Source organism: Narcine bancroftii, chromosome 3 (genome assembly GCF_036971445.1).
Source record: "Narcine bancroftii isolate sNarBan1 chromosome 3, sNarBan1.hap1, whole genome shotgun sequence".
NCBI lineage: Eukaryota > Metazoa > Chordata > Chondrichthyes > Torpediniformes > Narcinidae > Narcine > Narcine bancroftii.
The window spans coordinates 231,060,968-231,088,365 of record NC_091471.1 but is presented as its reverse complement, the minus strand read 5'-3'; the positions used below and the strand labels follow the sequence as shown (position 1 = coordinate 231,088,365).

The 27,398-nt window shown below is 44.3% G+C and overlaps 1 protein-coding gene across 2 annotated transcripts in view; it reads left to right on the top strand.

The window, feature by feature from the left end:
- Nucleotides 1–2,363: 2,363 nt before the first annotated feature.
- hsd3b7 (hydroxy-delta-5-steroid dehydrogenase, 3 beta- and steroid delta-isomerase) overlaps nt 2,364–27,398 on the top strand; it is a 28,382-nt gene continuing 3,347 nt past the window's right edge. The window contains exons 1-3 of one of the 2 annotated variants that reach the window (XM_069926871.1): nt 2,365–2,632; nt 13,016–13,171; nt 21,201–21,309. In XM_069926871.1, coding sequence (XP_069782972.1) covers nt 2,455–2,632; nt 13,016–13,171; nt 21,201–21,309 — 443 coding nt within the window. In that variant the 5' untranslated portion in view covers nt 2,365–2,454. Of the gene's footprint in view, nt 2,633–13,015; nt 13,172–21,200; nt 21,310–27,398 lie in introns of both variants that reach the window. The other variant, XM_069926872.1, reaches the window with a different exon arrangement.

Here is a 27,398-nt window from a genome sequence, read left to right as displayed (position 1 = left end):
AGGAAGGTGTGAATAAGGTCAATGACATGATGGGATACCGACAGGATACCTCCTGGTCCTCCAAGTTCACAGAAACAGCACGTAGGCAGACAGGATTGCCTAATGCCAAACTCAACCAGGAGGCAGAAGAATGTAAGGGGGAGGGTATTCCGATACTGAAATCAACTATAAAAGTTGGGTGAGCCCCAGTGTGTGTGTGTGTATTCCCAGGGTAAGGGGAAGCACCCAACTTTGCATTGTTGTATAATAAATGTTCTTTGTTCTCAATTTTTGTCTCGAGCAATTTCTGTGAACGTACTTCTGTTTCTCACAGAGGGGAGGGCAGGGGAGGGGGAAGTGGACAATGGCAGGGGAGGGGAGAGGTAAAGCAGGAGGGGTAGGGAGAGAGGTGAGTAAGAGGGGAAGGGGAAGGTGAGGGGGGAGGGGAAGAGGGGAGGGGGAGGGGAGGAGGGAAGGGAGGGGTGGGGGAGGGGAAGAGGGGAAGAGGGGAGGAGGGGAGGAGGGAGGGGGAGGGGGGAGGGGGAGGGTAAGAGGGGAGGGGAAGTGGAAGGTGAGGGGGAAGAGGAGAGGGGACAGGGAAGGGAGGGAAGAGGGGACAGGGAAGGGAGGGAAGAGGGGAAGAGAGGGGAAAGGAGAAGGAGGGGAAGTGGAGAGGGCAGGGGAGGGGTGAGGGGAGGGCAGAGGGGGAAGGGGATGGGAAAGAAGGAAGAGGGGACAGGGAAGGGGGAGAAGTGGGGAAGGGAGGGGAAAGGAGAAGGAGGGGGAAGTGGAGAGGGTGGGGAGGGCAGAGGAGGGGGAAGGGGAAGGGGAAGAAGGAAGAGGGGACAGGGAAGGGGGAGAAGAGGGGAAGGGAGGGGAAAGGAGAAGGAGGGGGAAGTGGAGAGGGCAGGGGAGGGGTGAGGGGAGGGCAGAGGAGGGGGAAGGGGAAGGGGAAGAAGGGAGTGGGGAGAGGGAAGGGGAGAAGGTGAGGGAGAAGAGGGGAAGGGGAGGGGGAAGTGGGGAAGGCAGGGAAGGGGTAAGAGGGGAGGGCAGGGGAAGGGGGTGGACAATGGCAGGGGAGGGGAGGGGTAAAGCAGGAGGGTTATGAGGAGGGGAGGTTAAGAGGGGAAGGGAAAGGGGAGGGAGGTGGGGAAGAGGGGAGGGAGGTGGGGAAGAGGGGGAGTGGAAGGGGGCAGAGGGGAGGAGGAAAGGGTGAGGGGGATGAGGGGAGAGGAGAGGGGAAAGGGGGGATGGCAGGGGAGGGGGTAGACAAGGGCAGGGGAGTGGGAAGGCGAGTGGGAAAGAGGGAGGGGCTGTAGGAGAAGAGGGGGAAGGGGAAGAGGGGGGCAAGGGAGGGGGAAGTGGACAAGGGTAGGGGAGGGGTATGGGAGGTGGGAGGGGAATGGGAAAGAGGGGTGGAGAAGGGGAGGAGGGGAAGGGGAGGTAGGCGAAGGGGAAGGGGAGGTAGGCGAAGGGGAAGAGGGGAGGGGGATGGGGAAGAGGGGAGGGGAAGGGGAGGTGAAAGAGAGGGGGAGGGGAGGGGGAGGAGAGGGGGAGGGGAAGGGGACGTGAAAGAGGGAGGGGGAGGGGAAGGTGAGGGTGAGAGGGGAGGGGAGATGAAAGAGGGAGGGGGAGGGGAAGAGTGGAGGGGAAGAGTGGAGGGGAAGAGTGGAGGGGAAGAGTGGAGGGGGAAGTGGAGGGGAAGAGGGGAGGGGAAAGAGGGGAGGGGAAAGAGGGGAGGGGAAAGAGGGGAGTGGAGGGGAAAGAGGGGAGGGGAAAGAGGGGAGGGGAAAGAGGGGAGGGGAAAGAGGGGAGGGGAAAGAGGGGAGGGGAAAGGGGGGAGGGGAAAGGGGGAGGGGAAAGGGGGAGGGGAAAGGGGGAGGGGAAAGGGGGGAGGGGAAAGGGGGAGGGGAAAGGGGAAAGGGGAAAGGGGGGAGGGGGAAGAGGGGAGGGGGAAGGGGGAAGAGGGGAGGGGGAAGAGGGGAGGGGGAAGAGGGGAGGGGGAAGAGGGGAGGGGGAAGAGGGGAGGGGGAAGTGGGGGGGAAGTGGAGGGAGGGGAGAGGAGGGGAGGGAGGAAGAGGAGTGGGGGGTGTGTGGGAGGGGGAAGGGGTGGCGGAGGGGTGTGTGGGGGGGGAAGGGGTGGCGGAGGGGTGTGTGGGAGGGGGGGAAGGGGTGGCGGAGGGGTGTGTGGGAAGGAGGGAAGGGGTGGGGGACGGGTGAGGGAGGGAAGGAGTGTGGGATGGGTGGGGGAAGGGGTGGGAAGGAGTGTGGGATGGGTGGGGGAAGGGGCGTGGGAAGGGGAGTGGGAAGGGGCGTGGGAAGGGGCGTGGGAAGGGGAGGGGAAGCGGAAGCGGAGGGAAGTGCGTGAGATGGTGAGGGGGAAGGGGTGAGAAGGGGCGTGCGACGGGGAGGGCGGAAGGGAAGATTCTGGACCCCCAACCACTGGTCGACCTCTGCCGACAACCGCTTTTTCAGATGCCGAGCGCGGCGCAGCGGGACGGGATCGAGGCCCGGCTGGTGCACCTGGTGACCGGCGGCCTCGGCTTCCTCGGCAGATACTTGGTGCGGCTCCTGGTGCAGCGCGGAGACAATGTGGCCGAGGTCCGGGTCTTCGATCGGGCAGTGGATCGGGAGCTGGAGGCGCTGAGTACAGGTGTGGGAGCGGGGGCTGGAGGTGGGGTTGGAGTGTGAAGGAGGGAGAGCCGCCGGGCGGAAGGGTCCGGGGAGAGGGTAACAGAGCCTCAACATTAACTCCTCGTTCCCGTCTGCTGTCCCTCTCGATATGAATTCCAACATGGCCGATGGTTTTTAATGTGTGAGGTGTTGCTTTTTGGAAGGACAGACCAAGAAAGGACGTCCACGGTGAACGGTCGGGCACTGAGGAGTGCGGTGGAACAGAGGGATCTGGGGATACAGATGCATAATTCCCTGAAAGTGACTTCACAGGTGGACAGGGTTGTAAAGAAGAGCTTTTGCACCTTGGCCTTCATAAATCAAAGTATTAAGTACAGGAGTTGGGATGTGATGGTAAAGTTGTACAAGGCATTGGTGAGGGGAAATTTGAAGCATTTTGTGCAGTTTTGGTCACTGAACTACAGAAAAGATCTCAATAAGATAGAAAGATGCAGAGAAGATTTACTCGGATGTTGCCTGGACTTCAGGAACTGAGTTACAGGGAAAGGTTAAACAGGTTGGGACTTTATTCCCTGGAGCGTAGAAGAATGAGGGGAGATTTGATCGAGGTGTTTAAAATGATGAGGGGGACAGAGTCCATGTAGGCCGGGTTTTCTCACTGAGGGGACGTGAGATCCAAACCAGAGGACTCGGGCTAAGGGTGAAAGAGGAAAAGTATAGGGGTAGCTTCTTCACCCAAATACCGGTTGGGGTGTGGAACGAATTGAGGTGGTGAATGCAGGCTCAGTTTTAACATTGAAGAGGAATTTGGACGGGTATATGGATGGGAGGGATTCGGAGGGATATGGGCTGGGTGCAGGACTGAGGGACTAGGGACTAGGCAGGAAAAAAAAATGGTTCGGCACAGACTAGAAGGGCCATAAAGTACTATGGTGTAGAGTGAGTAGAGCAGTGGGTAAAGCTCTACCAATGACTCATACAGTCAGCACAGCTTCTGCCTTCCTCACCTGTGTGGCAGGTATCCCTTTAAGAAACCTGGAGCCAGAAGATCAAACTGCTCTGCTGATCAAATGTACTCTGGGCGTTTCTATCACCAAAGTTCACTGGCTTCCTGTACAACCAATCAGCAAGGCAAATAACACACAGGCCAACTTTGCAAAACCAGATCAAGTTACGAAAGATGCAAATATTAGCCCATTCGTTGGGAGGAAAGGGTCAGTCCAGAGCACAGGGCGCACTTCAGAATTTCGAAAATATTGCCATGAACATGTCATGAAATTCATTGTTTTTGCATAGTTTCACAGGTGCAAACTCTGCTATAAAATTACATTTAAAAATAAATCACTGCAAAATATAAGAGAGAGTGAGGTCGTGTCTGTGGTTCACAGTCCATCCAGGAATCTGGTGGCGGAGGGGAAGAAGCTGTCCTTGTGCTCTTCTTCAGGCTCTTGGAACTTTTCCCTGATGGTAGCAGTGAAGAGGGCATGGCCTGGGTAGTGGGGTCTTTGAAGTTAGAGGCTGCTTTTTTAAGACCCCGCCTCATGTAGACGTCCTCGATGTGGTGGTCTGGTGCCCATGATGTCGCAGCCGAGTTCACAACCCTCTGGAGTTTATTCTTGTCCTGAGAGTTGGCATCTTCGTACCAGGCATTGATGCAGTCGGCCAGAATGCTCTCCATGGTCCACCTGTAGAGGTTTCTGAGAGTCTTCGGTGATGGACCAAATCTCCTCAGACACCTCACAAAGTATAGCCGCTGGCGAGCCTTCTTTGTGATAACATCAACATGGAGGCTCCAGGACAGATCCTTGGAGATGTTGATCCCCAGGAATTTGAAGTTTTTGACCCTCTCCACTACTGAGCCCTCGACGTTCCCCTGACTCCGTCCTGAAGTCCACAATCATCTTGGTTTTGCTGACGTTGAGCACAAGGTTGTTTTCGTGACCGCATTCAACCTGCTGATCCATGTCCCTCCTGTCCATTTCTTCATTACTGTTAGTGATTCTGCCAACAACTGTGGTGTCATCGGCAAATTTGTAGATGGCGTTGGAATTGTACCTGGCCACACAGTCATGGGTGTACACGAGTAGAGCAGTGGGCTAAGCGCACATCCTCGGGGTGCGTCTGTGCCGATGATCCATGAGGATGAGACGTTTCCAATTTGTATTGACTGTGGTCGTCCGATGAGGAAATCAAGAATCCAGTTGCAGAGTGGGGTAGAGAGGCCCAGAGTTTGGAGCCTGTTGAACAGCACAGGGAATAATGCTGTTGAAGAAGGCCGAGTTGTAGTCGATGAAGAGTATGAGTTCTCATGGTGATCCAGGGCTGAGTGGAGAGCCAGCAATATTGTATCTGCTGTGGAGCGGTTGTGACGCTAGGCGATTTGCATTGGGTGCAGATCTGCTTATGTACGTGTTAATTCTGGCCATGACCAGCCTCTTGAAGCACTTCATCAAGAAGTGAAGTTAGTCCTACTGGGCGATCGTCATTGAGGCCACCCACACTACTCTTCTTGGGTACCGGGATGATTGATGCCCTTTTGAAGCAGGTGGGAACCTCTGACTGCAACAGTGAAAGGCTGAAAATGTTCGTGAACACTCCGGCTAGTCGGTTGGTGGAGATTCTCAGTCCCTTGCCAGGTACGCTGTCAGGGCCTGATGCCTCGCAAGGGTTCACCCTCTTGAATGATGTTCTGATGTCGCCCTGAGGGACAGATATCACAGGGTCTTCGGCCTTTTCAGGGATTCTAGTGGGCACCAGTGGGTTCTCCTTCTCAAAGCGGGCATAGAAGGTGTTCAGCTCATCGGGTAGTGAAGCATCGCAGCCATCTTTAGCATTCACCCTCGCTCTGTAGGCTGGCATGTATGTGATTTAGGCTCATAACTAAATAAAAAGTATTCAAAATTATAGAGAGTGAATGCAAGACCACGTAGTGGGTTGTAGAAAGGATGGTGATGAATCAGTGAACAGGAGGGAGATTGAAAACTTGGCTGAATGGTGCACCAACAACAACCTCACACTCAATGTCACCCAAACTAAGGAGCTGATGGTTGACTCCATGAAGGGAAAGCCAGAGGTGAACGATCCAGTGATCATTGGGGGGAATCAGAGGTGGGGAGGGGAAGCACATTTAGGTTCTTGGGAGTCACTATCTCGGCAGATCTTTCCTGGATCCAACACACTAATGGCATCGTGAAGAAAGCATGTCAGCACCTCGACCTGCTCAGGCGTTTGCGGAGGTTTGTTCTGACACCAGAAACCATGGCAAATTTCCACAGAGGTGTGGTGGAAAGAGTGCTGACCGGCTGCATCACGTCTGGTACGGGGACACCAATACACCCACTATTTGCCACAGCCTAATTGCCCGTGATTTGGAGGCGATGCCAGTATCACCTTCTCTCTCGATTCACCATTATATTGATGATGTGATGATCCAAGGGGCCACGGAAGAGATGGTACAGAAAGCAGAACAAGAGGACGCCTGGTTTACTGATGGTAGCAGCCGGTGGGTGCAAGGAAAGCAGAAGTGGAAGGCGGTGGCTTACCATCCCAGGTCAGGAACTCACTTATTGGAGGAGGGGGATGGTGGCTCCAGTCAGTATGCTGAGTTGAAGGCGGTTATTTTACCACTAGACCCCCATGATCACCCTCTTCACTTGTTTACTGATTCCTGGGCTGTGGCTAATGGACTAGTGGTATGGATGCCTGATTGGCAAAAGAATGACTGGCTGATACATGACCGCCCAGAATACTGAAGAATGCATTAGCGAGATCAATGACAGCATACCATGTTCCTGAGTTCCCAGTAGCAATGTTTTCAATAAGGGTGACAATGTCCGGAACTGCTGAAGCAAGTGGTGGGGCATGTTTGTTCAAGAAACAATAATCAACTGTCATTCTCCAGGAGCCATCCGGCTTCTGGACTGGCCAAACAGGGCTATTAAAGGGCGACGTTGCGGGCCTCACTACCCCTTCTTCTTGCAAAGCATCGATGGTGGCAGTAATCTCTTCCTGCCCCCCAGTGAGGCAATATTGTGGAATGCATACTGATTTCAGGGGGGAGGCACCATCACCGGATCCCACTTAGCCCGACCCACCACTAGTCTTTGTAATAGTCCGAATTCCAAATGCAAATCTTCCTTGGCTAGTATTAAAGGCCGTACCGGCCAACATATTACCCAGGATACACTCGTCAGTGGCAGCCACCAAGGCATGTAACAATATAGGGGAAGGGCCAACACCCACCGTGGCGCGGACTTTTATTTCCTTCGCCAGGGTGATCGCTCCTCCCATCCCCTCTATTCGAAATGTCAGTCCAGAGGTCAGGGTTACCCAAAATCACCGAGTGCTCTGCACCAGTATCGACCAAGGCCAAATATTGGCGGTCATTACCCCCACCCCAATGGACTGTTAACAGTATGTAGGGCCGTGGGTCCCCATGTATCCACCATATCTCAGTGGAGGAGACACAGGGGCCCTGCCCACACCCTCATGCTTTAGTAGGGTTCGGGGGCTTCCAGGCCCACATGCCACTATTATCCATAAGAGCCTTTTTAACCATTTGTTGTATCTCATCACGGATAACTGGAGCAAGAGAAGCTGGCTCAGTGGGAGCAGAAGGCACAGCTGGGCCAGGAGGACTCAGCAGCTGGGGATGATGTTCCCCTGCCTTCCTCTTATAAAGGACCGCAGTAGGTTTCCCATCAATATAATTTTTAGGGTCGCCTAACTTTAACAAGGTTAGAAAAAGGTCCTTTCTTGTCGGTCCGTTATTACCATCAGGCCCTCTCTTTTCATCCTGCTTGTCTGATGTAACCTGGGTTGTACGTGAGTGGATTTTACCTCCCAATTCTAATTCTCGAAGCCCAGATAAGGCACGCACCTCCTCAAACACAGGGTGCCCAATTAGCGGACTAGTTATGGACAGAACCAGTCCCCGTACAGTGGGTTGGGCGGAACGAACAAATCTGTTAGGCATTCCGGCCGTGAACATCTCTTCATCAGGGCTCCCCTCGTACCCACAGCCTCAAACGCCCTGCATACAAGGCAGAGGCCAGGGCCTGTTGACGAATTACTGCTATACCCTCCTCTGGGGTGCCCCAATTGTTCTGTAAATGTAAATCCCAATCTACTGGTGATGGGTATACTCGTAGCAGGGCATCCCCTAGAGTGGCAAGTTAGTAATCCATCTCTCTTCCTCTACCCCGCAGCTCAGCAGTGACCCGGATATCAGTAGTCAATGTTCCTAATCCCAACAATTCCTCAGGGGTTAAATATACATTACCCCCTCCTTGCTCCCAGACACACAGGAGCCAGGCTGCCAGAGTTTCTCCCGCCTTTTGCCTAAATCGATCTCCAATGGCAGCCAGCTCTTTTACAGAGAAGTCACGGATCATTGACTGTTCGACCTCTGCTCCCACTTTGGCCCCACAGGGTCCTTTGCCCAGTGGACGGGATGAGGCCTAGGCCTTCCGATAGAGGGAGTAGGCCATAGAGCATAAGCAGGGGTTTGGGTATTTTCCCCTGGGTCCACTTGGGAGACCGGGGTATCTATCCCTTCAATCTCTACCCTTACATCATCCCCCCCCCTTCTGTCTGTTTGGGAAATCTGCTGCCTTATGGGGTGGGCGTGAACAGCAGGTGGAGAGGGCAGTATGTTAGACACATCCTGAGGAGTATCTGCATTATTACCATGGTCATCATTCCAGATATTCCCGTCCCATTCATCATTTACATCAGGATCGTTGCCATTCCTTATCATGGCACGAATACGATGTGGATCGGATTCTACTCCATGCCTTTCTTTATCTGCACAGAGCTGCTGCCAGAGTTTAATATTATGGCAGATCATTTGGCCATGCTTATCCTACCATTCTTTGGCTCGGTCCTGACTGGTGCAAGCAATCTCACTCATCATGGAACAGCGTTGTTGCAGGGCTTCTAGCTCCTCTAGTTGCTCTCTCTTACGCTGAGATTCTACTTCTCGCTGAACTGATTCTGCTTCACGCTGAACGGAGTGGCATAAGGCTGTGGCCAGCAGCCAAAAACCGTCCGTCAGCGTCCCCTTTTTACCAGGAAATTTACTTTCTCGAAGGAGAGTGGCAACCCGCTCTCCCAGAGGTGCACTTGATGGGTCTAACTTCTCATCCCAACTAATGGGTGGTCCAACAAAGACAGGGTAGTGGCCAACATGCCAAACCCATTATCTTTGGAAGTCCATTCTGGAATCAAGAACTGCTCTGGGCTCACCTCTTTCTTTCGGCGAAACATCTTGAGACCAATCCTGCTCGCAGCACCAATTGTCTTGATAAACTTATACTTCTCATTTTGTTCATTATAGATTGGTCACAGTGTTTGAGCTACCGAAAGAAAATAGACACACACACCGAGAGCAGTTCAGTTTATACAAGTCTTTATTACTAAATCTAAAGCTGAATTCACACTACAATATGCAAGCCCTTCTCAATTATACTTATCAACGCCTGGACTGGTCCCAACTGCCGAAGCGAGGCAATGACTGCACACTTGTAGTAGGTTGTCAGGGCGCCGGTAGCAGCTTCTCTACCTCCCTCGACCGGGATGTTAGCTGGACTCTTGAAGTTCTTCTTGCTGAGAGATGTTGCCACCACTTGGAGAGTCTCAAACTTCAGCAGTGGGACCGTGGCTTATATTACCCAAAAGTTGTTTACTTCACATCTTATCTCTTTGAACAAATGATTTAATTATCTTCAAAGTCTCCTGACAGTCTGCGACCAACAAAGGAAAACTGCATCTCTGGGCCTCATGGTGGAAGTTGGATAATGTCTACTGATTCATATGCATCCCTAGGCCCCATGTGTAAATTAGATAATGTCTTCTGATCAACTGCATCCTGATCCCCATGGTGGAATTTAGGTGTGTCTACTAAATATGCATCCTGGGCCTCATGGTGTAAATTGGATTATGTCTGATGATTCTAAAAAACAAGCAGTTTCTCAACCTTGCAGCTGGAGAAGTAAAAAAACACAGTTTAAATCTTCCATTACATACAGTCAGTGGGACAGGGCTGGATGAAAGTTCAGCACAGACTAGAAGGGTCGAAGGGGCCTGTTTCTGTGCTGTATTGTGCTGTGGTTCGAGATACGTGGATGGGAGGGATATGGAATGGGTGCAGGTCAGTGGGACTGGGCCGGATAATATGGAGGTGAAACACGCAAGTCTGCAGACCCTGTGACTGTAATAAAAAGACAGAAAGAGGGGGAGAGGAGATGGACCAGGACGTGGCCTAGATCGGGAAACAAGTCTTTATGGGGCAAGGTTCACGGAGCTGGGACTCTTCTCTTTGGGGAGTAGAAGGATGAGAGGAGACTTGATAGAGGTCGACAAGATTCTGAGGGGCATCGATAGGGTGGACAGCCAGCGCCTGTTTCCCGGGGCGGGATCAGCAAACACCAGAGGATGTGTGTACAAAGTGGAGGGAGGGAAGTTTAGCGGGGAGAGGTTTTGCACAGAGAGTTGTGGGGGGGCGGGGGGCCTGAGATGCCTTGTCAGGGAAGGTTAGAACAATACAATGTATAATGTAACATATTCAACAATATTATCCATTCTCTTTCAATTTGGAATATTCAAATAAAAAAAATTAAAAAATTATTGTTAAAACCCTGTACTAAACAGGGAGGCCTAAACGGAGAGTTCACGACAACAGGACAGTATGCGAGAAACAGAAGCACCTTCACAGATTTCGCTCGAGACAAAAATTGAGAACAAAGAACATTTATTGTACAACAATGCAAAGTTGGGTGCTTCCCCTTACCCTGGGAATACACACGCACACTGGGGCTCACCCAACTTTTATACAGTTCATTTCAAGTGTAGAGGTACCCTCCCCTCCCTAACATTCTTCTGCCTCCTGGATTGGTTTGGCATTTGGTAATTCTGTCTGCCTACCAATTTCTGTAAACTTGAAAGACCATGGGGTATCCTGTCTGGGTCCAATCATGTCATTGTCCTTATTCATGAATCTGCCTTTGTCCTTATTCACACATCTCAACCCCCAGGACTTACTAATTCTATATGATATGCAGAACTTTCTATCACTATAAGACCCTTATTCTATTATACTTGCGTAACCCTTCCTCACACTCAGCACTTACTTAACTTCCTCTAGTCCAGTCCAGTATTCCTTATTTCATTCATACTAGCTTTACTTCCTATATTCTATCATCTCTCACACAGTACAAACGATTTATCTGGTCCTTGTCAATAAAAAAAACAACACAAATCCAAAACAGTCAAAATACAGATGAACTCATATGAGAATAGTTTATTACAGGACCCCAACTCTCTTCAAACTTAATGGAGGTATCAAAAGTGCAGCTTCACATTTTTTTCTAAAATTAAACATGGCATAATTTGAGAGAGCCATGCATCAAAGTTGGTGAATTCCGATCTTTCCATTCCATCTTCTGGCCAACAGTGTAGTGAAGACGACAACCCGATGTGCAGAAGTAGGATTCTACCCACCCCCACCCCCACCCCCGGAGGAAACATCTCCTCACGGATCATTAGCACAGGTGCCACAAAAGATGCGTGCTTAGCCCACTGTTTACTTGTAACACATCCATGACTGTGTGGCCAGGCACAATTCCAACACCGACTACAAGTTTGCCGATGACACCACAGTTGTCGGCAGAATCACAAATGGCAATGAGGAAGCGGACAGGAGGGAGACGGATCAGCTCGTTGAATGGAGTCACGACAACAACCTTGTGCTCAACGTCAGCAAAACCAAGGAGATGATTGTGGACTTCAGGAGGGAGTCAGGGGAACACGATCCAGTCCTCATCGAAGGGTCAGTAGTGGAGAGGGTCAAGAACTTCTAATTCCTTGGGGGGGGGGGGGTCCACATCCCCGAGGATCTGTCCTGGAGCCTCCACGTTAATGCCATCATGAAGAAGGCTGTACTTTGTGAGGTGTTTGAGGAGACTTGTTCCGTCACCAAAGACTCTTGTCAACCTCTACAGGGGGACTGTGGAGAGCATTCTGGCAGGTTGCATCACTGCCTGGTACTGAGACACCAACTCTCAGGACAAGAATAAACTCCAGAGGGTTGTTAACTCAGCTGCGACATCACAGCACCTGACCTCACTCCATTGAGAATGTCCATATGAGGGGGCATCTTAAAAAAGCAGCCTGTCTCCTCAAAGACCCCCACCACCCAGGACATGATTGGGCTCATGACAATAAAACCTGATCCTGATTCTGAAGATGGCGTCAGATGTTTGGACACGGGTAAAATTTCAGGGCTTGCCCTGGTCACTTCCAAGACCCTGCTTCCACCACTGTTGCCAGCAGCACATTCCACTCTCTGTGTGAAGAACATCCCTCTCTGTATTTCCTCACAAGCACCTTAAAACTCTGCTGCCTCGTGTTCGCCGGGGGGGGGGGGGTGGAGGCGGGGTAAATGCCTCTGGCCGTCCCCATGGTCGTTGCCTCCCGTCGTCTTGTATACCTCTCTCAGGTCACCCCCTCACCCTCCATCGCTCCAAGGAGAAAAGGCCATGTTCACGACTTTTCTTCACGAGGCGAGCCTTCCAATCCTGGCAGTGTCCTGGTGAATCCCCTCTGCCCCCTCTCTACACCATCCACATCCATCCCTGAGGTGAGGTGACCAGAACTGAACACAATATTCCATGCAGAGTGCAACAAGGTCATGTAGAGCTGCAACATGACCTCGTGGCTCCTGAATGTGATGGTCTATGGAGGCCAACACGCCACAAGGTCCAAAACCAGAGGCTTTGTTTCAATGTGAAAAGATGATAGGTATTAATACACAGCAAGGCTATCAGCATCTATAGGACACAATCCTCTCTTTCCCCATCCCCCCTCTGCCCCTCTTCCACCCACTTGCTCCCCCACCCTCTTCCCCCCACTTGCTCCCCCACCCTCTCCCTCCTGCCTTCCTTCCTTCCCCCTTTCCCTCCACCCTTTCTCTCCTCCATCCCCTCCCCCTTCTACTCCCCCTCTCTCCCCTTCCCTTCTTGCTCCCCCTTCCCCCACTCTCTCCCTTTTCTCTCCCCCCTCACCCGCTCTCTTTCCCTCTCACTCCCCTCACTCTCCCCTTTCCCTGTCTCTCCACCTTCTCCACCCCTCTCTCCCCCCTCTCTCCCCTTTCCCTCTCTCTCCACCTTCTCCACCCCTCTTTCCCTTTTCTCACCCCCCTCTCTCTCCCCTCCATCTCCCTCACACCCCCCTCTCTCCCCTTTCCCCATCCCTCCCCCTCTCCCCCTCTTTCTCCCCCTCCAGTCTCCCCCTCCTCTCCCCTTTTTTTCCTCTCTCCCCTTCTCTCTGCCCCTTTTTCTCTCCCCCCTCCTCCACTCTCTCTTCTGTCCTTTCCCCGAGTGATATCTCCATTTTTGTTTGTCAGAACGGTTACCGGTGAGGGTGATCCAGGGAGACATCGTTGATGCTGAGAGTGTCCGCGAGGCTTTGCGAGGTGCAGACGTTGTCATCCACTGCGCCAGTCTGGTCAGTGTTTGGATGGAATACACACCAGCCAATATCTGGGCCGTGAACTACCAGGGTAATTAAACAGCATGTGTTCGACCGTGGGGTTGGGGCATCAGGGGAGTAGAGAGACACACCCACTCCCCCATCCCATCACACACTCCTGGGGTGGGAGACAGAGTGAAGCTCCCTCTCCTGCCGTCCGGTCACACACTCCCAGGGTGGGACACAGAGTGAAGCTCCCTCTTCCCCCCGACCCGTCACACACTCCTAGGGTGGGACAGAGTGAAGCTCCCTCTCCCCCTGTCCCATCACACGCTCCCGGGGTGGGACACAGAGTGAAGTCCCCTCTCCCCCCGTCCCGTCACACACTCCCGGGGTGGGACACAGAATGTAGCTCCCTCTCCCCCCATCCCGTCACACACTCCTGGAGTGAGACACAGAGTAAAGCTCCCTCTCCCCCCGTCCTGTCACAACTCATGGGATGGGACACAGAGTGAAGCTCCCTCTATGCAGATATGATGTCTTGTCTTCATTAAGCATGACATCAGCTGCCAGGGGTTGGAAGGGAGAGGTTGAATGGAGTAAATATCCACACGCACACAGAGGATGGGGAGAGTGGGGAACAGGAGGGAGAGAGGAAGTGATGGATGGAGGGGAGAGAGAGAAAGAGACAGACAGACAGAGGGAGTGAAAGAGAAGGGGAGAGAGAGAGAGAAAGGGACAGAAGGCCATTTTTAAAAAAAAAAAATTATTTTTCACACTATAAACCACATTGATCAAGATACATACATTTTCCTTTTCAAATATATAAAGTGTCGTTTTCTCCCCCCCTTCCCATCCCACCCTCCCCACCTCCCCTCCCATTCATTCAAAGTTCAGAATCCAAGACACATCAAACCCGTCAAACAATGTTGTCACTCAATAAAAACAAACAAAAAATTCCACTGAGTCAATTCTTTTCATTCCCTTCGCCTTCTGTCATTTTAGGTGGTAGATGTCCCCGGTAGGTTTTCTCTATTGTGTTTCATGTATGGCTCCCATATTTGTTCAAATATTGTAATATTATTTATTAAATTATATGTTATTTTTTCTAATGGAAAACATTTATTCATTTCTATATACCATTGTTGTATTCTCAAATTATCTTCTAATTTCCAGGCTGACATAATACATTTTTTTGCTACAGCGAGGGCTATCCTAACAAATCTTTTTTCTGCACCATCCAAATCAAGTCCAAATTCTTTGTTTTCTATATTACTTAGGAGGAAGATCTCTGGGTTTTTAGGTATATTGCTTTTTGTGATTTTATTTAATATCTGGTTTAGATCTTCCCAAAATTTTTTCACTTTCTCACATGACCAGATTGCATGAATTGTTGTTCCCATTTCCTTTTACAGCGAAAACATCTGTCAGATACTGTTGGATCCCATTTATTTAACTTTTGAGGTGTAATATATAGCCTGTGTATCATACGTAGTAACCTCGTATTGATTGTATTTCTCATAGTTCCTGAGCATAACTTCTCCCATGTTTCATTCTTTATCTTTATGTTTAGATCTTGTTCCCATTTTTGTTTAGTTTTAACATTTGTTTCCTCATTCTCCTTTTCTTGCAGTTTAATATAAATGTTTGTTATAAATTTTTTGATTATCATTGTGTCTGTAATCACATATTTAAAATTACTTCCCTCTGGTAACTTCAGACTGCTTCCCAATTTGTCCTTCAAGTAGGATTTCAGTTGGTAGTATGTCAACACTGTATCGTGAGTTATATTATATTTATCCTTCATTTGTTCAAAGGATAATAATTTATTTCCTGAAAATCAATTTTCTATTCTTTTGATCCCTTTTTTCTCCCATTCTCTAAAGGAAAGGTTATCTATTGTAAAAGGGATTAGCTGATTTTTGCGTCAGTATTAGTTTTGGTAATTGGTAATTTGTTTTATTCCTTTCTACATGAATCTTCTTCCAAATATTGAGCAGATGATGTAATACTGGAGAATTCCTATGTTGTAACAATTTTTCATCCCATTTATATAATATATGTTTGGGTATCGTCTCCCCTATTTTATAAAAATTACCTTATTATTTTCTTTAACTCCTTGAAAAATTTCTCTGTCAAGTGTATTGACAATGCCTGAAATAGATATTGTATCCTTGGGAAAATGTTCATTTTAATACAGTTTATCCTTCCTATTAGTGTTAGTGGTAAGTCTTTCCAATGGTCTAAGTCGTCCTGTAATTTTTTCATTAGTGGATAATAATTGAGTTTATATAGATGGCCGAGGTTATTATTTATTTGTATTGCTTGCATTTGGTATCGTATTGCTTGCATTTGCCTTCTGAATGGTGATTCTTTCTTAAATTTTGAGATATCCGCATTATTCATTGGCATTGCTTCACTTTTATTTGCATTAATCTTGTAACCCGACACTTCTCCATATTCCTTCAATTTCTTATGTAATTCTTTTATTGATATTTCTGGTTCTGTTAAGTATACTATAACGTCATCTGCAAATAAACTGATTTTATATTCCTTGTCTTTTATTTTTATCCATTTTGTTTTATTTACTGTTCTTATCAGTTCAGCTAGTGGTTCTATGGCTAACGCGAACAATAAGGGCGATAGTGGGCATCCCTGCCTTGTTGATCTGCTTAAGTTAAATTGTTTTGATATATATCCATTTACTGTCACTTTCGCCAATGGCCCCTTATATAATGCTTTAATCCAATTAATATATTTGTCTGGTAAACTGAATTTTTGTCGTACTTTGAATAAATAATTCCATTCTACTCTGTCAAAGGCCTTCTCTCCGTCTACAGAAACCGCTACTGTTGGAGCTTTATTTCCTTCTACTGCTTGAATTAAGTTAATAAATTTACAAATATTGTCTGTTGTTCGTCTTTTTATAATAAATCCAGTTTGGTCTAGATTTACTATTTTTGGTACATAGTCGGCTAATCTGTTTGCTAATAGTTTAGCTATTATCTTATAATCTGTGTAAAGTAAAGATATTGGTCAATATGACGCTGGTGCGAGTGGATCTTTCCCTGTCTTTGGTATTACTGTAATTATTGCTGTTTTGCATGAATCTGGTAAGCTTTGTGTTTTATCAATCTGGTTGATTACTTCCAGGAGGGGAGGAATTAATAAATCTTTAAATGTTTTATAGAATTCTATTGGGAATTCATCCTCTCCTGGTGTTTTATTATTTGGTAGTTTTTTTATCATATCTTGTATTTCTACTATTTCTTGTATTTCTTGTATTTCTACTATTTCAAATGATTCTGTTAATTTATTTGGTTCCTCTATTTGTAATTTTAGTAGTTCAATTTTAGTTAAAAATTCATCTATTTTGTCTTCTTTCACTTCGTTTTCAGTTTGGTATAATTGTTCATAGAATTCTCTAAAGTTTTCATTGATCTCCGTTATATGTGATTAGTTTGTCTTTTTTCGTTGATACCAATACCATTTTCTTAGCTTGTTCTGTCTTAAGCTGCCATGCTAGAATTTTGTGCGTTTTTTCCCCTTGTTCAAAATATTTCTGTTTTGTCTTCATTATGTTCTTCTCCACCTTATATGTTTGTAGTGTTTCATATTTTTTTTTATCTGCTAATTCTCTTCTTTTAGTTGTGTCTTCCTTCATTGCTAATTCTTTTTCTATATTTGCTATTTCCCTTTCCAACTGCTCAGTTTCCTAATTATAGTCCTTCTTCATCTTGGTTACATAACTTATTATTTGCCCTCTGATGAACGCTTTCATTGCGTCCCATAGTATAAACTTATCTTTCACTGATTCCGTATTTATTTCAAAGTACATTTTAATTTGTCTTTCAATGAATTCTCTAAAATCCTGCCTTTCAAGTAGCATGGAGTTTAATCTCCATCTATACATACTTGGAGGGATGTCCTCTAGCTTTACTGTCAATATCAAGGGTGAATGGTCCGATAATATTCTAGCTTTATATTCTGTTTTTCTTACTCTATCTTGCATACGAGCTGATAACAAAAATAGGTCTATTCTTGAGTATGTTTTATGTCTACCTGAATAATATGAATATTCCTTTTCCTTTGGGTGTTGTTTCCTCCATATATCCAAAAGTTGCATTTCTTCCATCGATTTAATTATAAATTTGGTTACTTTGTTCTTTCTGTTAATTTTTTTTCGCAGTTTTGTCCATATTTGAGTCCAAATTCAGGTTGAAATCCCCTCCTATTAATATGTTCCCTTGCGTATCTGCTATCTTCCAAAAAATATTTTGCATAAACTTTTGATCTTCTTCGTTAGGTGAATATACATTGAGTTGATTCCAAAACTCCGAATATATCTGACATTTTATCATTACATATCTCCCTGCTGGATCTATTATTTCCTCTTCTATTTTAATTGGCACATTTTTACTAATTAATATAGCTACTCCTCTTGCTTTTGAATTATACGACGCTGCTGTTACATGTCCTACCCAATCTCTCTTGAATTTCTTGTGCTCCAATTCAGTTAAATGTGTTTCTTGCACAAATGCTATATCAATTTTTTCTTTTTTCAGTAAATTTAGCAGTTTCTTCCTTTTCATTTGGTTATGTATTCTGTTAATAGTTAAAGTCATATAGTTCAGCGTAGCCATTTCATACTTTGTTTATCTTCCCTTTCCATTTCTCCATCATCACCTTTCCTTCTTATCCATTTCTGCTTTCTTGTTTTGAACACTTTATAAGACAACATTTCTAAAGCATCAAACATTTTCCTTATTCTCCTATTTAAAACTTCTTTAACCCCATTCTCCCTCCCCCTCCTGAGTTGCCCTTTATCCCTTGTCGGACAACCACATCTCCCCTCTCCATTTGGATTTGCGAATTCACTTGCAAACATCAACTGATTTTGCAGTGACCGTAACTCCTCCCCACCCAGTCCCCCCAGAAAAGATTTCAATTTTCATATGTAACAAAGGTCACTCTTTTAATTCCCTCCTTATTCCCTCTATTCCCTTTCCCTCCCTTATTAATTCTTGTCTATATATATTTTCCTCTAAATACAGATACATTCATGTATACACACTATATATATACACACATATACCCCTTTACACACATACATATAGTTTGTGGTCATTTTTACTCTCATTACATGTCTTCATCTCTCTGCTTGTTTTGTAGTTGTTCTGCAAATTTCCTTGCTTCCTCTGGATCCGAGAATAGTCTGTTTTGTTGCCCTGGAATAACTATTTTAAGTACCGCTGGGTACTTTAACATAAATTTATATCCTTTTTTCCTTAAGATCATTTTTGCTGTATTGAACTCCTTCCTCTTCTTCAGGAGTTCAAAACTTATGTCTGGATAGAAAAAATTTTTTTGACCTTTATATTCCAGTGGCTTTTTGTCTTCTCTTACTTTCTTCATTGCTTTCTCCAATATATTTTATCTTGTTGTATATCTTAAGAATTTTACGAAAATGGATCTTGGTTTTTGCTGTGGTTGTGGTTTTGGGGCTAAAGTTCTATGTGCCCTCTCTATTTCCATTTCTTCCTGTAATTCTGGTCTTCCCAGGACCCTGGGGATCCAATCTTTTATAAATTCTCTCATATTCTTTCCTTCTTCATTTTCTTTAAGGCCCACTATCTTTATATTATTTATTCTATTATAGTTTTCTATTATATCTATCTTCTGAGCTAACAGCTCCTGTGCCTCTTTAACTTTTTTATTAGATTCTTCTAATTTCTCTTTTAAGTCCTCTACTTCCATTTCTACAATTATTTCTCATTCTTCCATATTTTCCACTCTTTTTCCTATCTCTGACATGACCATTTCTATTTTATTCATTTTTTCTTCTGCATTCTTAATTCTTCTTTTTATCTCATTAAATTCTTGTAATTGCCATTCTTTCACTGATTCCATATATTCTTTAAAAAAAGCTACATCCATTGTCTTGCTTTTCTCTTCTTCTTCCACTTCTTTCTGTTCTTCTTCTTCTTCCTCTGGGTTGACCATCTGTTGTTTCCTTGTTTTCTTTTTACCCTCTTCTTTCTTGTTGTCGTTATTGTCTGTGTTCTGCTGCTGTGCTGCAGGTGTCTCTCTCAGCTGTGGAGATCGACTCCGCAGCTGTTCCCCACTCCCGTCAGTGTGTTTTTTTTCATGCGCATCGCGCATGCGCGACTCCTTGCGCATACGCGGTTGCGCACTTTTACTCGGCTCTGTGAGCCATTTTTGTAGTCCCGAGCTCGGGACCTCCACTGACCTGAGGGAGCGGGATTCTCTCTCCGTAGCGGGCCTCTTCGGACAGGTAAGGCCTTCACCTTCTTCTTCCGACATTCTTTCTTCCACTTTACTTCCCGTTGTTTTCGACTTTTCTCTCTTCACTGCCATTTTCTACTCACCTTTATTTTTAATTTATTATAAATTTTAAATTTGTACCTTTGTGCTTTGTGTTTTTTTTTAACTTTTCGGGAGAGGGCTGGAAGTCCCTGACCGGCCACTACTCCATCACGTGACTCCTCCATCAAAGGATACAGACTTGATGGGGGTTGGGAGGGATGGTGTGGACAGTGCAGGAGTTAATAACGGGATACAGACAGGAAGGGGAGTTGGGAGAGGTGATGTGGACAGTGGGAGGTTATAACAGGATACAGACATGATGGTGTGTTGGGAGAGGTGGTGTGGACAGTGGGAGGTTATAACAGGATACAGACAGGAAGGGGAGTTGGGAGAGGTGATGTGGACAGTGAGAGTTTATAACAGGATACAGGCAGGATATGGAGTTGGGTGCGGTGGTGTGGACAGTGCAGGAGTTAATAACGGGAGACAAACATGATGGGGAGTTGGGAGAGGTGATGTGGACAGTGGGAGGTTATAACAGGATACAGACATGATGGTGTGTTGGGAGAGGTGGCGTGGATAGTGGGAGGTTATAACGGGATACAGACAGGTTGGGGAGTTGGGAGAGCTGATGTGGACAGTGGGAGGTTATAACAGGATACAGACTGGATGCGGAGTTGGGAGAGGTAATGTGGACAGTGGGAGGTTATAACAGGATACAGACAGGATGGGGAGTTGGGAGAGGTGATGTGGACAGTGGGAGGTTATAACGGGATACAGACAGGATGGGGAGTTGGGAGAGGTGATGTGGACAGTGGGAGGTTATAACAGGATACAGACAGGATGGGGAGTTGGGAGAGGTGATGTGGACAGTGGGAGGTTATAACGGGATACAGACAGGATGGGGAGTTGGGAGAGGTGATGTGGACAGTGGGAGGTTATAACAGGATACAGACAGGATGGGGAGTTGGGAGAGGTGATGTGGACAGTGGGAGGTTATAACAGGATACAGACAGGATGGGAAGTTGGGAGAGGTGATGTGGACAGTGGGAGGTTATAACAGGATACAGACAGGATGGGGAGTTGGGAGAGGTGATGTGGACAGTGGGAGGTTATAACAGGATACAGACAGGATGGGGAGTTGGGAGAGGTGATGTGGACAGTGGGAGGTTATAACGGGATACAGACAGGATGGGGAGTTGGGAGAGGTGATGTGGACAGTGGGAGGTTATAACAGGATACAGACAGGATGGGGAGTTGGGAGAGGTGATGTGGACAGTGGGAGGTTATAACGGGATACAGACAGGATGGGGAGTTGGGAGAGGTGGTGTGGACAGTGGGAGGTTATAACGGGATACAGACAGGATGGGGAGTTGGGAGAGGTGATGTGGACAGTGGGAGGTTATAACAGGATACAGACAGGATGGGGAGTTGGGAGAGGTGATGTGGACAGTGGGAGGTTATAGCGGGATACAGACAGGATGGGGAGTTGGGGGAGGTGACGTGGACAGTGGGAGGTTATAACAGGATACAGACAGGATGGGGAGTTGGGAGAGGTGATGTGGACAGTGGGAGGTTATAACGGGATACAGACAGGATGGGGAGTTGGGAGAGGTGATGTGGACAGTGTGGGAAGTTATAACGTGATAGAGACAGGATTTGGAGTTGGGAGAGGTGCTAGTGTCATATGGGTCAATGCAACATTGTGGCCTAAATGTCCTGAACTAATCTAGTATGCTGTGTAATCAATGTAACAGCAGCCATGCCCGTGATGCTCGTTTGTCTTCTTTCAGGTACTGTGAATGTTCTGAATGCCTGCAAGGAATTGGGGATCAGGTATCTTCTGTACACCAGCAGTATGGAAGTGGTGGGGCCCAACAAGATGAGGGACCCATTCTTAAGGTGAGTGGAGGCTGGGGGAGGAGTCACGTGATGGAGTAGTGGCCGGTAGGGGAACTCCAGCCCTCTCCAGAAAAGTTAAAAAAAGATAGAGAAAAAGCAAAGGCACAAACTTAAAAACCAAAACAAAGTGAAAGTAAAAGTGTGGAGAAAATGACAGCGAAGAAAGAAAAACCAAAAAGAACAGGAAGAAAAGAAGAAGGGAAGACGTCGGAAGAAGAAGGTGAAGGCCTTACCTGTCCGAAGAGGCCCGCCGCGGAGAGAGAAGCCCGCTCCCTCAGGTCAGTGGAAGTCCCGGGCTCGGGACTACAAAAATGGCTCGCAGAGCCGAGTAAAAGTGCGCAACCGCGCATGTGTGACTCCTCGCGCATGCACGAAGCGCATGAAAAAAAACACACTGACGGGAGGGGGGAACAGCTGCGGAGTCGATCTCCACAGCTGAGAGAGACACCTGCAGCACAGCAGCAGGTGCAGAACACAGACTAACGACAACAAGAAAGAAGAGGGTAAAAAGAAAACAAGGAAACAACAGATGGTCAACCCAGAGGAAGAAGAAGAAGAAGAACAGAAAGAAATGGAAGAAGAAGAGAAAAGCAAGACAATGGATGTAGCTTTTTTTAAAAGAATATATGGAATCAGTGAAAGAATAGCAATTAAAAGAATTTAATGAGATAAAAAGAAGAATAAAGAATGCAGAAGAAAGAATGAATAAAATGGAAGTGGCCATATCAAAATTGGCAAAAAGAGTGGAAAATATGGAAAAACGAGAAACATTTGTAGATATGGAAGTAAAAGACTTAAAAGAGAAATTAGAAGAATCTAATAAAAAAGCTAAAGAAGCACAGGAGCTGTTAGCTCAGAAGATAGATATGATAGAAAACTATAATAGAAGAAATAATATAAAGATAGTGGTCCTTAAGGAAATGAAGAAGGCAAGAATATGAGAGAATTTATAAAAGATTGGATCCCCAGGGTCTGGGAAGACCAGAATTACAGGAAGAAATGGAAATAGAGAGGGCACATAGAACTTTAGCCGCGAAACCACAACCGCAGCAAAAACCAAGATCCATTTTAGTAAAATTCTTAAGATATACAACAAGAGAAAATATATTGGAGAAAGCAATGAAGAAAGTAAGAGAGGACAAAAAACCACTGGAATATAAAGGTCAAAAATTTTTTTTCTATCCAGACATAAGTTTTGAACTCCTGAAGAAGAGGAAGGAGTTCAATACAGCAAAAACGATCTTATGGAAAAAAGGATATAAATTTATGTTAAGATACCCAGCGGTACTTAAAATAATTATTCCGGGCAACATAACAGACTATTCTCAGATCCAGAGGAAGCAAGGAAATTTACAGAACTACAAAACAAGCAGAGAGATGAAGACATGTAATAAGAGTAAAAATGACCACGATCTATATGTATCTGTGTAAAGGGGTATATGTGTGTATATATATATATATATATATATATATATAGTGTGCATACATGAATGTATCCGTATTTAGAGGAAAATATATAGAGTATAGACAACAATTAATAAGGGAGGGAAATGGAATAGAGGGAATAAGGAGGGAATTAAAAGAGTGACCTTTGTTACATATGAAAATTGAAATCTTTTCTGGGGGGGGCTGGGTGGGGAGGGCTGGGTGGGGAGGAGTTACGGTCACTGCAAAATCAGCTGACGTTTGCGAGTGAATTCGCAAATCCAAATGGAGAGGGGAGATGTGGTTGTCCGACAAGGGATAAAGGACAACTCAGGAGGGGGATGGGAGATTGGGGTTAAAGAAGTTTTAAATAGGAGAATAGGGAAAATGTTTGATGTTTTAGAAATGTTGTCTTATAAAGTGTTCAAAACAAGAAAGCAGAAATGGATAAGAAGGAAATGTAATGATGGAGAAACGGAAAGGGAAGATAAACAAAGTATAAAATGGCTACGCTGAACTATATGACTTTAAATATTAACGGAATACATAACCAAATGAAAAGGAAGAAACTGCTAAATTTACTGAAAAAAGAAAAAATTGATATAGCATTTGTGCAAGAAACACATTTAACTGAATTGGAGCACAAGAAATTAAAGAGAGATTGGGTAGGACACGTAACAGCAGCGTCGTATAATTCAAAAGCAAGAGGAGTAGCTAAATTAATTAGTAAAAATGTGCCAATTAAAATAGAAGAGGAAATAATAGATCCAGCAGGGAGATATGTAATGATAAAATGTCAGATATTTTTGGAGTTTTGGAATCTACTCAATGTATATTCACCTAACGAAGAAGATCAAAAGTTTATGCAAGATATTTTTTGGAAGATAGCAGATACGCAAGGGAACATATTAATAGGAGGGGATTTCAACCTGAATTTGGATTCAAATATGGACAAAACTGGGAAAAAAATTAACAGAAAGAACAAAGTAACCAAATTTATAATTAAATCGATGGAAGAAATGCAACTTTTGGATATATGGAGGAAACAACACGCAAAGGAAAAGAAATATTCATATTACTCGGCTAGACATAAAACATACTCAAGAATAGACCTATTTTTGTTATCAGCTCGTATGCAAGATAGAGTAAGAAAAACAGAATATAAAGCTAGAATATTATCGGACCATTCACCCTTGATATTGACAATAGAGTTAGAGGACATCCCTCCAAGAATGTATAGATGGAGATTAAACTCCATGTTACTCAAAAGGCAGGATTTTAGAGAATCCATTGAAAGACAAATTAAAATGTATTTTGAGATAAACACGGAATCAGTGAAAGATAAGTTTATATTATGGGATGCAATGAAAGCGTTCATTAGAGGGCAAATAATAAGTTATGTAACCAAGATGAAGAAGGACTTTAATCAGGAAACAGAGCAGTTGTCAAGGGAAATAGTAAATATAGAAAAAGAATTAGCAATGAAGGAAGATACAACTAAAAGAAGAGAATTGGCAGATAAAAAAATAAAATATGAAACACTACAAACATATAAGGTAGAGAAGAATATAATGAAGACAAAACAGAAATATTATGAACTAGGGGAAAAAACGCACAAAATTCTAGCATGGCAGCTTAAGACAGAACAAGCTAAGAAAATGGTATTGGCATCAAGGAAAAAAGACAAACAAATCACATATAATCCAAAGGAGATCAAGGAAAACTTTAGAGAATTCTATGAACAATTATACCAAACTGAAAACGAAGGGAAAGAAGGGAAAATAGATGAATTTCTAACTAAAATTGAACTACCAAAACTACAAATAGAGGAACAAAATAAATTAACAGAACCATTTGGAATAGTAGAAATACAAGAGTTAACAAAAAAATTACCAAATAATAAAACACCAGGAGAGGATGGATTCCCAATAGAATTCTATAAAACATTTAAAGATGTATTTATTCCTCCCCTCCTGGAAGTAATCAACCAGATTGATAAAACTCAAAGCTTACCAGATTCATGTAAAACAGCAATAATTACAGTAATACTAAAGCAAGGGAAAGATCCACTCGCACCAGCGTCATATAGACCAATATCTTTACTTAACACAGATTATAAGATAATAGCTAAACTATTAGCAAACAGATTAGCAGAGTATGTTCCGAAAATGGTAAATCTAGACCAAACTGGATTTATTATAAAAAGACGCACAACAGACAATATTTGTAAATTTATTAACTTAATTCATGCAGTAGAAGGGAGTAAAGTGCCAACAGTAGCAGTTGCTTTAGACGCAGAGAAGGCCTTTGACAGAGTGGAATGGAATTATTTATTCAAAGTATTGCAAAAATTCAGTTTACCAGAGAAGTATATTAATTGGATTAAAGAATTATATAAGGGACGATTGGCAAAAGTGACAGTAAATGGATATGTATCAAAGCAATTTAACTTAAGCAGGTCAACACGGCAGGGATGCCCACTATCACCTTTATTGTTCGCATTAGCTATAGAACCACTAGCAAAATTGATAAGAACAGAAAATAATATAAAAGGGATAAAAATAAAAGACAAGGAATATAAAATCAGTTTATTTGCGGATGATGTTATAGTATACTTAACAGAACCAGAACTATCAATAAAAGAATTATATAAGAAATTGAAGGAATATGGAGAAGTGTCGGGTCACAAGATTAACGTAAATAAAAGTGAAGCAATGCCTATGAATAATGCAGATTTCTCAAAATTTAAGAAGGAATCACCATTTAGATGGCAAATGCAAGCAATAAGATACCTAGGTATACAAATGAATAAAAATCTCGGGCAACTATATAAACTCAATTATTATCCACTAATGAAAAAATTACAGGACGATTTAGATCATTGGAAAGATTTACCACTAACACTAATAGGAAGGATAAACTGTATTAAAATGAACATTTTTCCAAGGATATTATATCTATTTCAGGCATTGCCAATACACCTGACAGAGAAATTCTTCAAGGAGTTAAAGAAAATAATAAGGAAATTTTTATGGAAAGGGGGGAAACCGAGGATAGCACTAGATAAATTAACAGAATGGTATAAACAAGGAGGCTTACAACTGCCAAACTTTAAAAATTATTATAGAGCCGCACAATTAAGATACCTATCAGATTTTTATCAAACAAGGGAAAAGCCAGATTGGACTAGATTAGAATTAGATAAAATAGGGGAAAAGATACCTGAACACATATTATATAAATGGGATGAAAAATTGGTACAACATAGAACTTCTCCAGTATTACATCATCTCTTCAATATTTGGAAGAAGATTCATGTAGAAAGAAATAAATCAAATTATCAATTACCAAAACTAATATTGACGCAAAATAAGTTACTCCCTTTTACAATAGATAACCTTTCCTTTAGAGAATGGGAGAAAAAAGGGATCAAAAGAATAGAAAATTGTTTTTCAGGAAATAGATTATTATCCTTTGAACAAATGAAAGATAAATACAATATAACTCAAGATACAGTGCTGGCATATCACCAATTGAGATCCTACTTGAAGGACAAATTAGGAAGCAGTCTGAGTTTACCAGAGGGAAGTAACTTTGAATATGTGATTACAGATACAATGATAATCAAAAGATTTATAACAAATATGTATATTAAACTGCAAGAAAAGGAGAATGAGGAAACAAATGGTAAAACTAAACAAAAATGGGAACAAGATTTAAATATAAAGATAAAAAAGGAAACATGGGAGAAGTTATGTTCTGGAACGATGAGAAATACAATAAATACGAGGTTACGTATGATACAATATAACTGGATACACAGGCTATACATTACACCTCAAAAGTTAAATCAATGGGACCCAACAGTATCTGATAGATGTTTTCGATGTAAAAAAGAAATGGGAACAACAATTCATGCAATGTGGACATGTGAGAAAGTATAAAAATTTTGGGAAGATCTAAACCAAATATTAAATAAAATTACAGAAAACAATATACCAAAGAATCCAGAGATCTTCCTCCTAAGTAACATAAAAAACAAAGAATTTGGAATTGATTTGGAGGATGCACAAAAAAGATTTGTTAAGATAGCTCTAGGCGTAGCAAAAAAATGTTTTATGTCAACCTGGAAATTGGAAGATAATTTGAAAATACAACAATGGTATATAGAAATGAATAAATGTATTCCATTAGAAAAAATAACATATAGTTTAAGAAATAATATTGAAATATTTGAACAAATATGGGAGCCTTACATGAAACACAATCGCAAAAACCTACCAGGGACATTCACTACCTAAATTAACGAAAGGAGAAGGAAATGAAAAGAATTGACTCAGTTGAATTTCTTGTTTATTTTTATTGAATGACAACGTTGTTTGACTGGTTTGATGTATCCTAGATTTTGTACTTTAAATGGACGGGAGGGGGGAGGTAGGGAGGGTGGGATGGGAGGAGGGAAGTGGGGGGGGAAGAAAATGGCATAGTATATATTTGAAAAGGAAAAAGTATGTATCATGGTTAATTTGGTTTATGGTGTGAAAAATAAAAAAAATTTAAAAAAAGGTGAGTGGAGGCTGGAATTCGATGATGGATTCCAACTGCACCAGGAGCATCGTGCACTTTTCCCCATCTCTGTATGCCATACCAGGAGCACCGTGCAC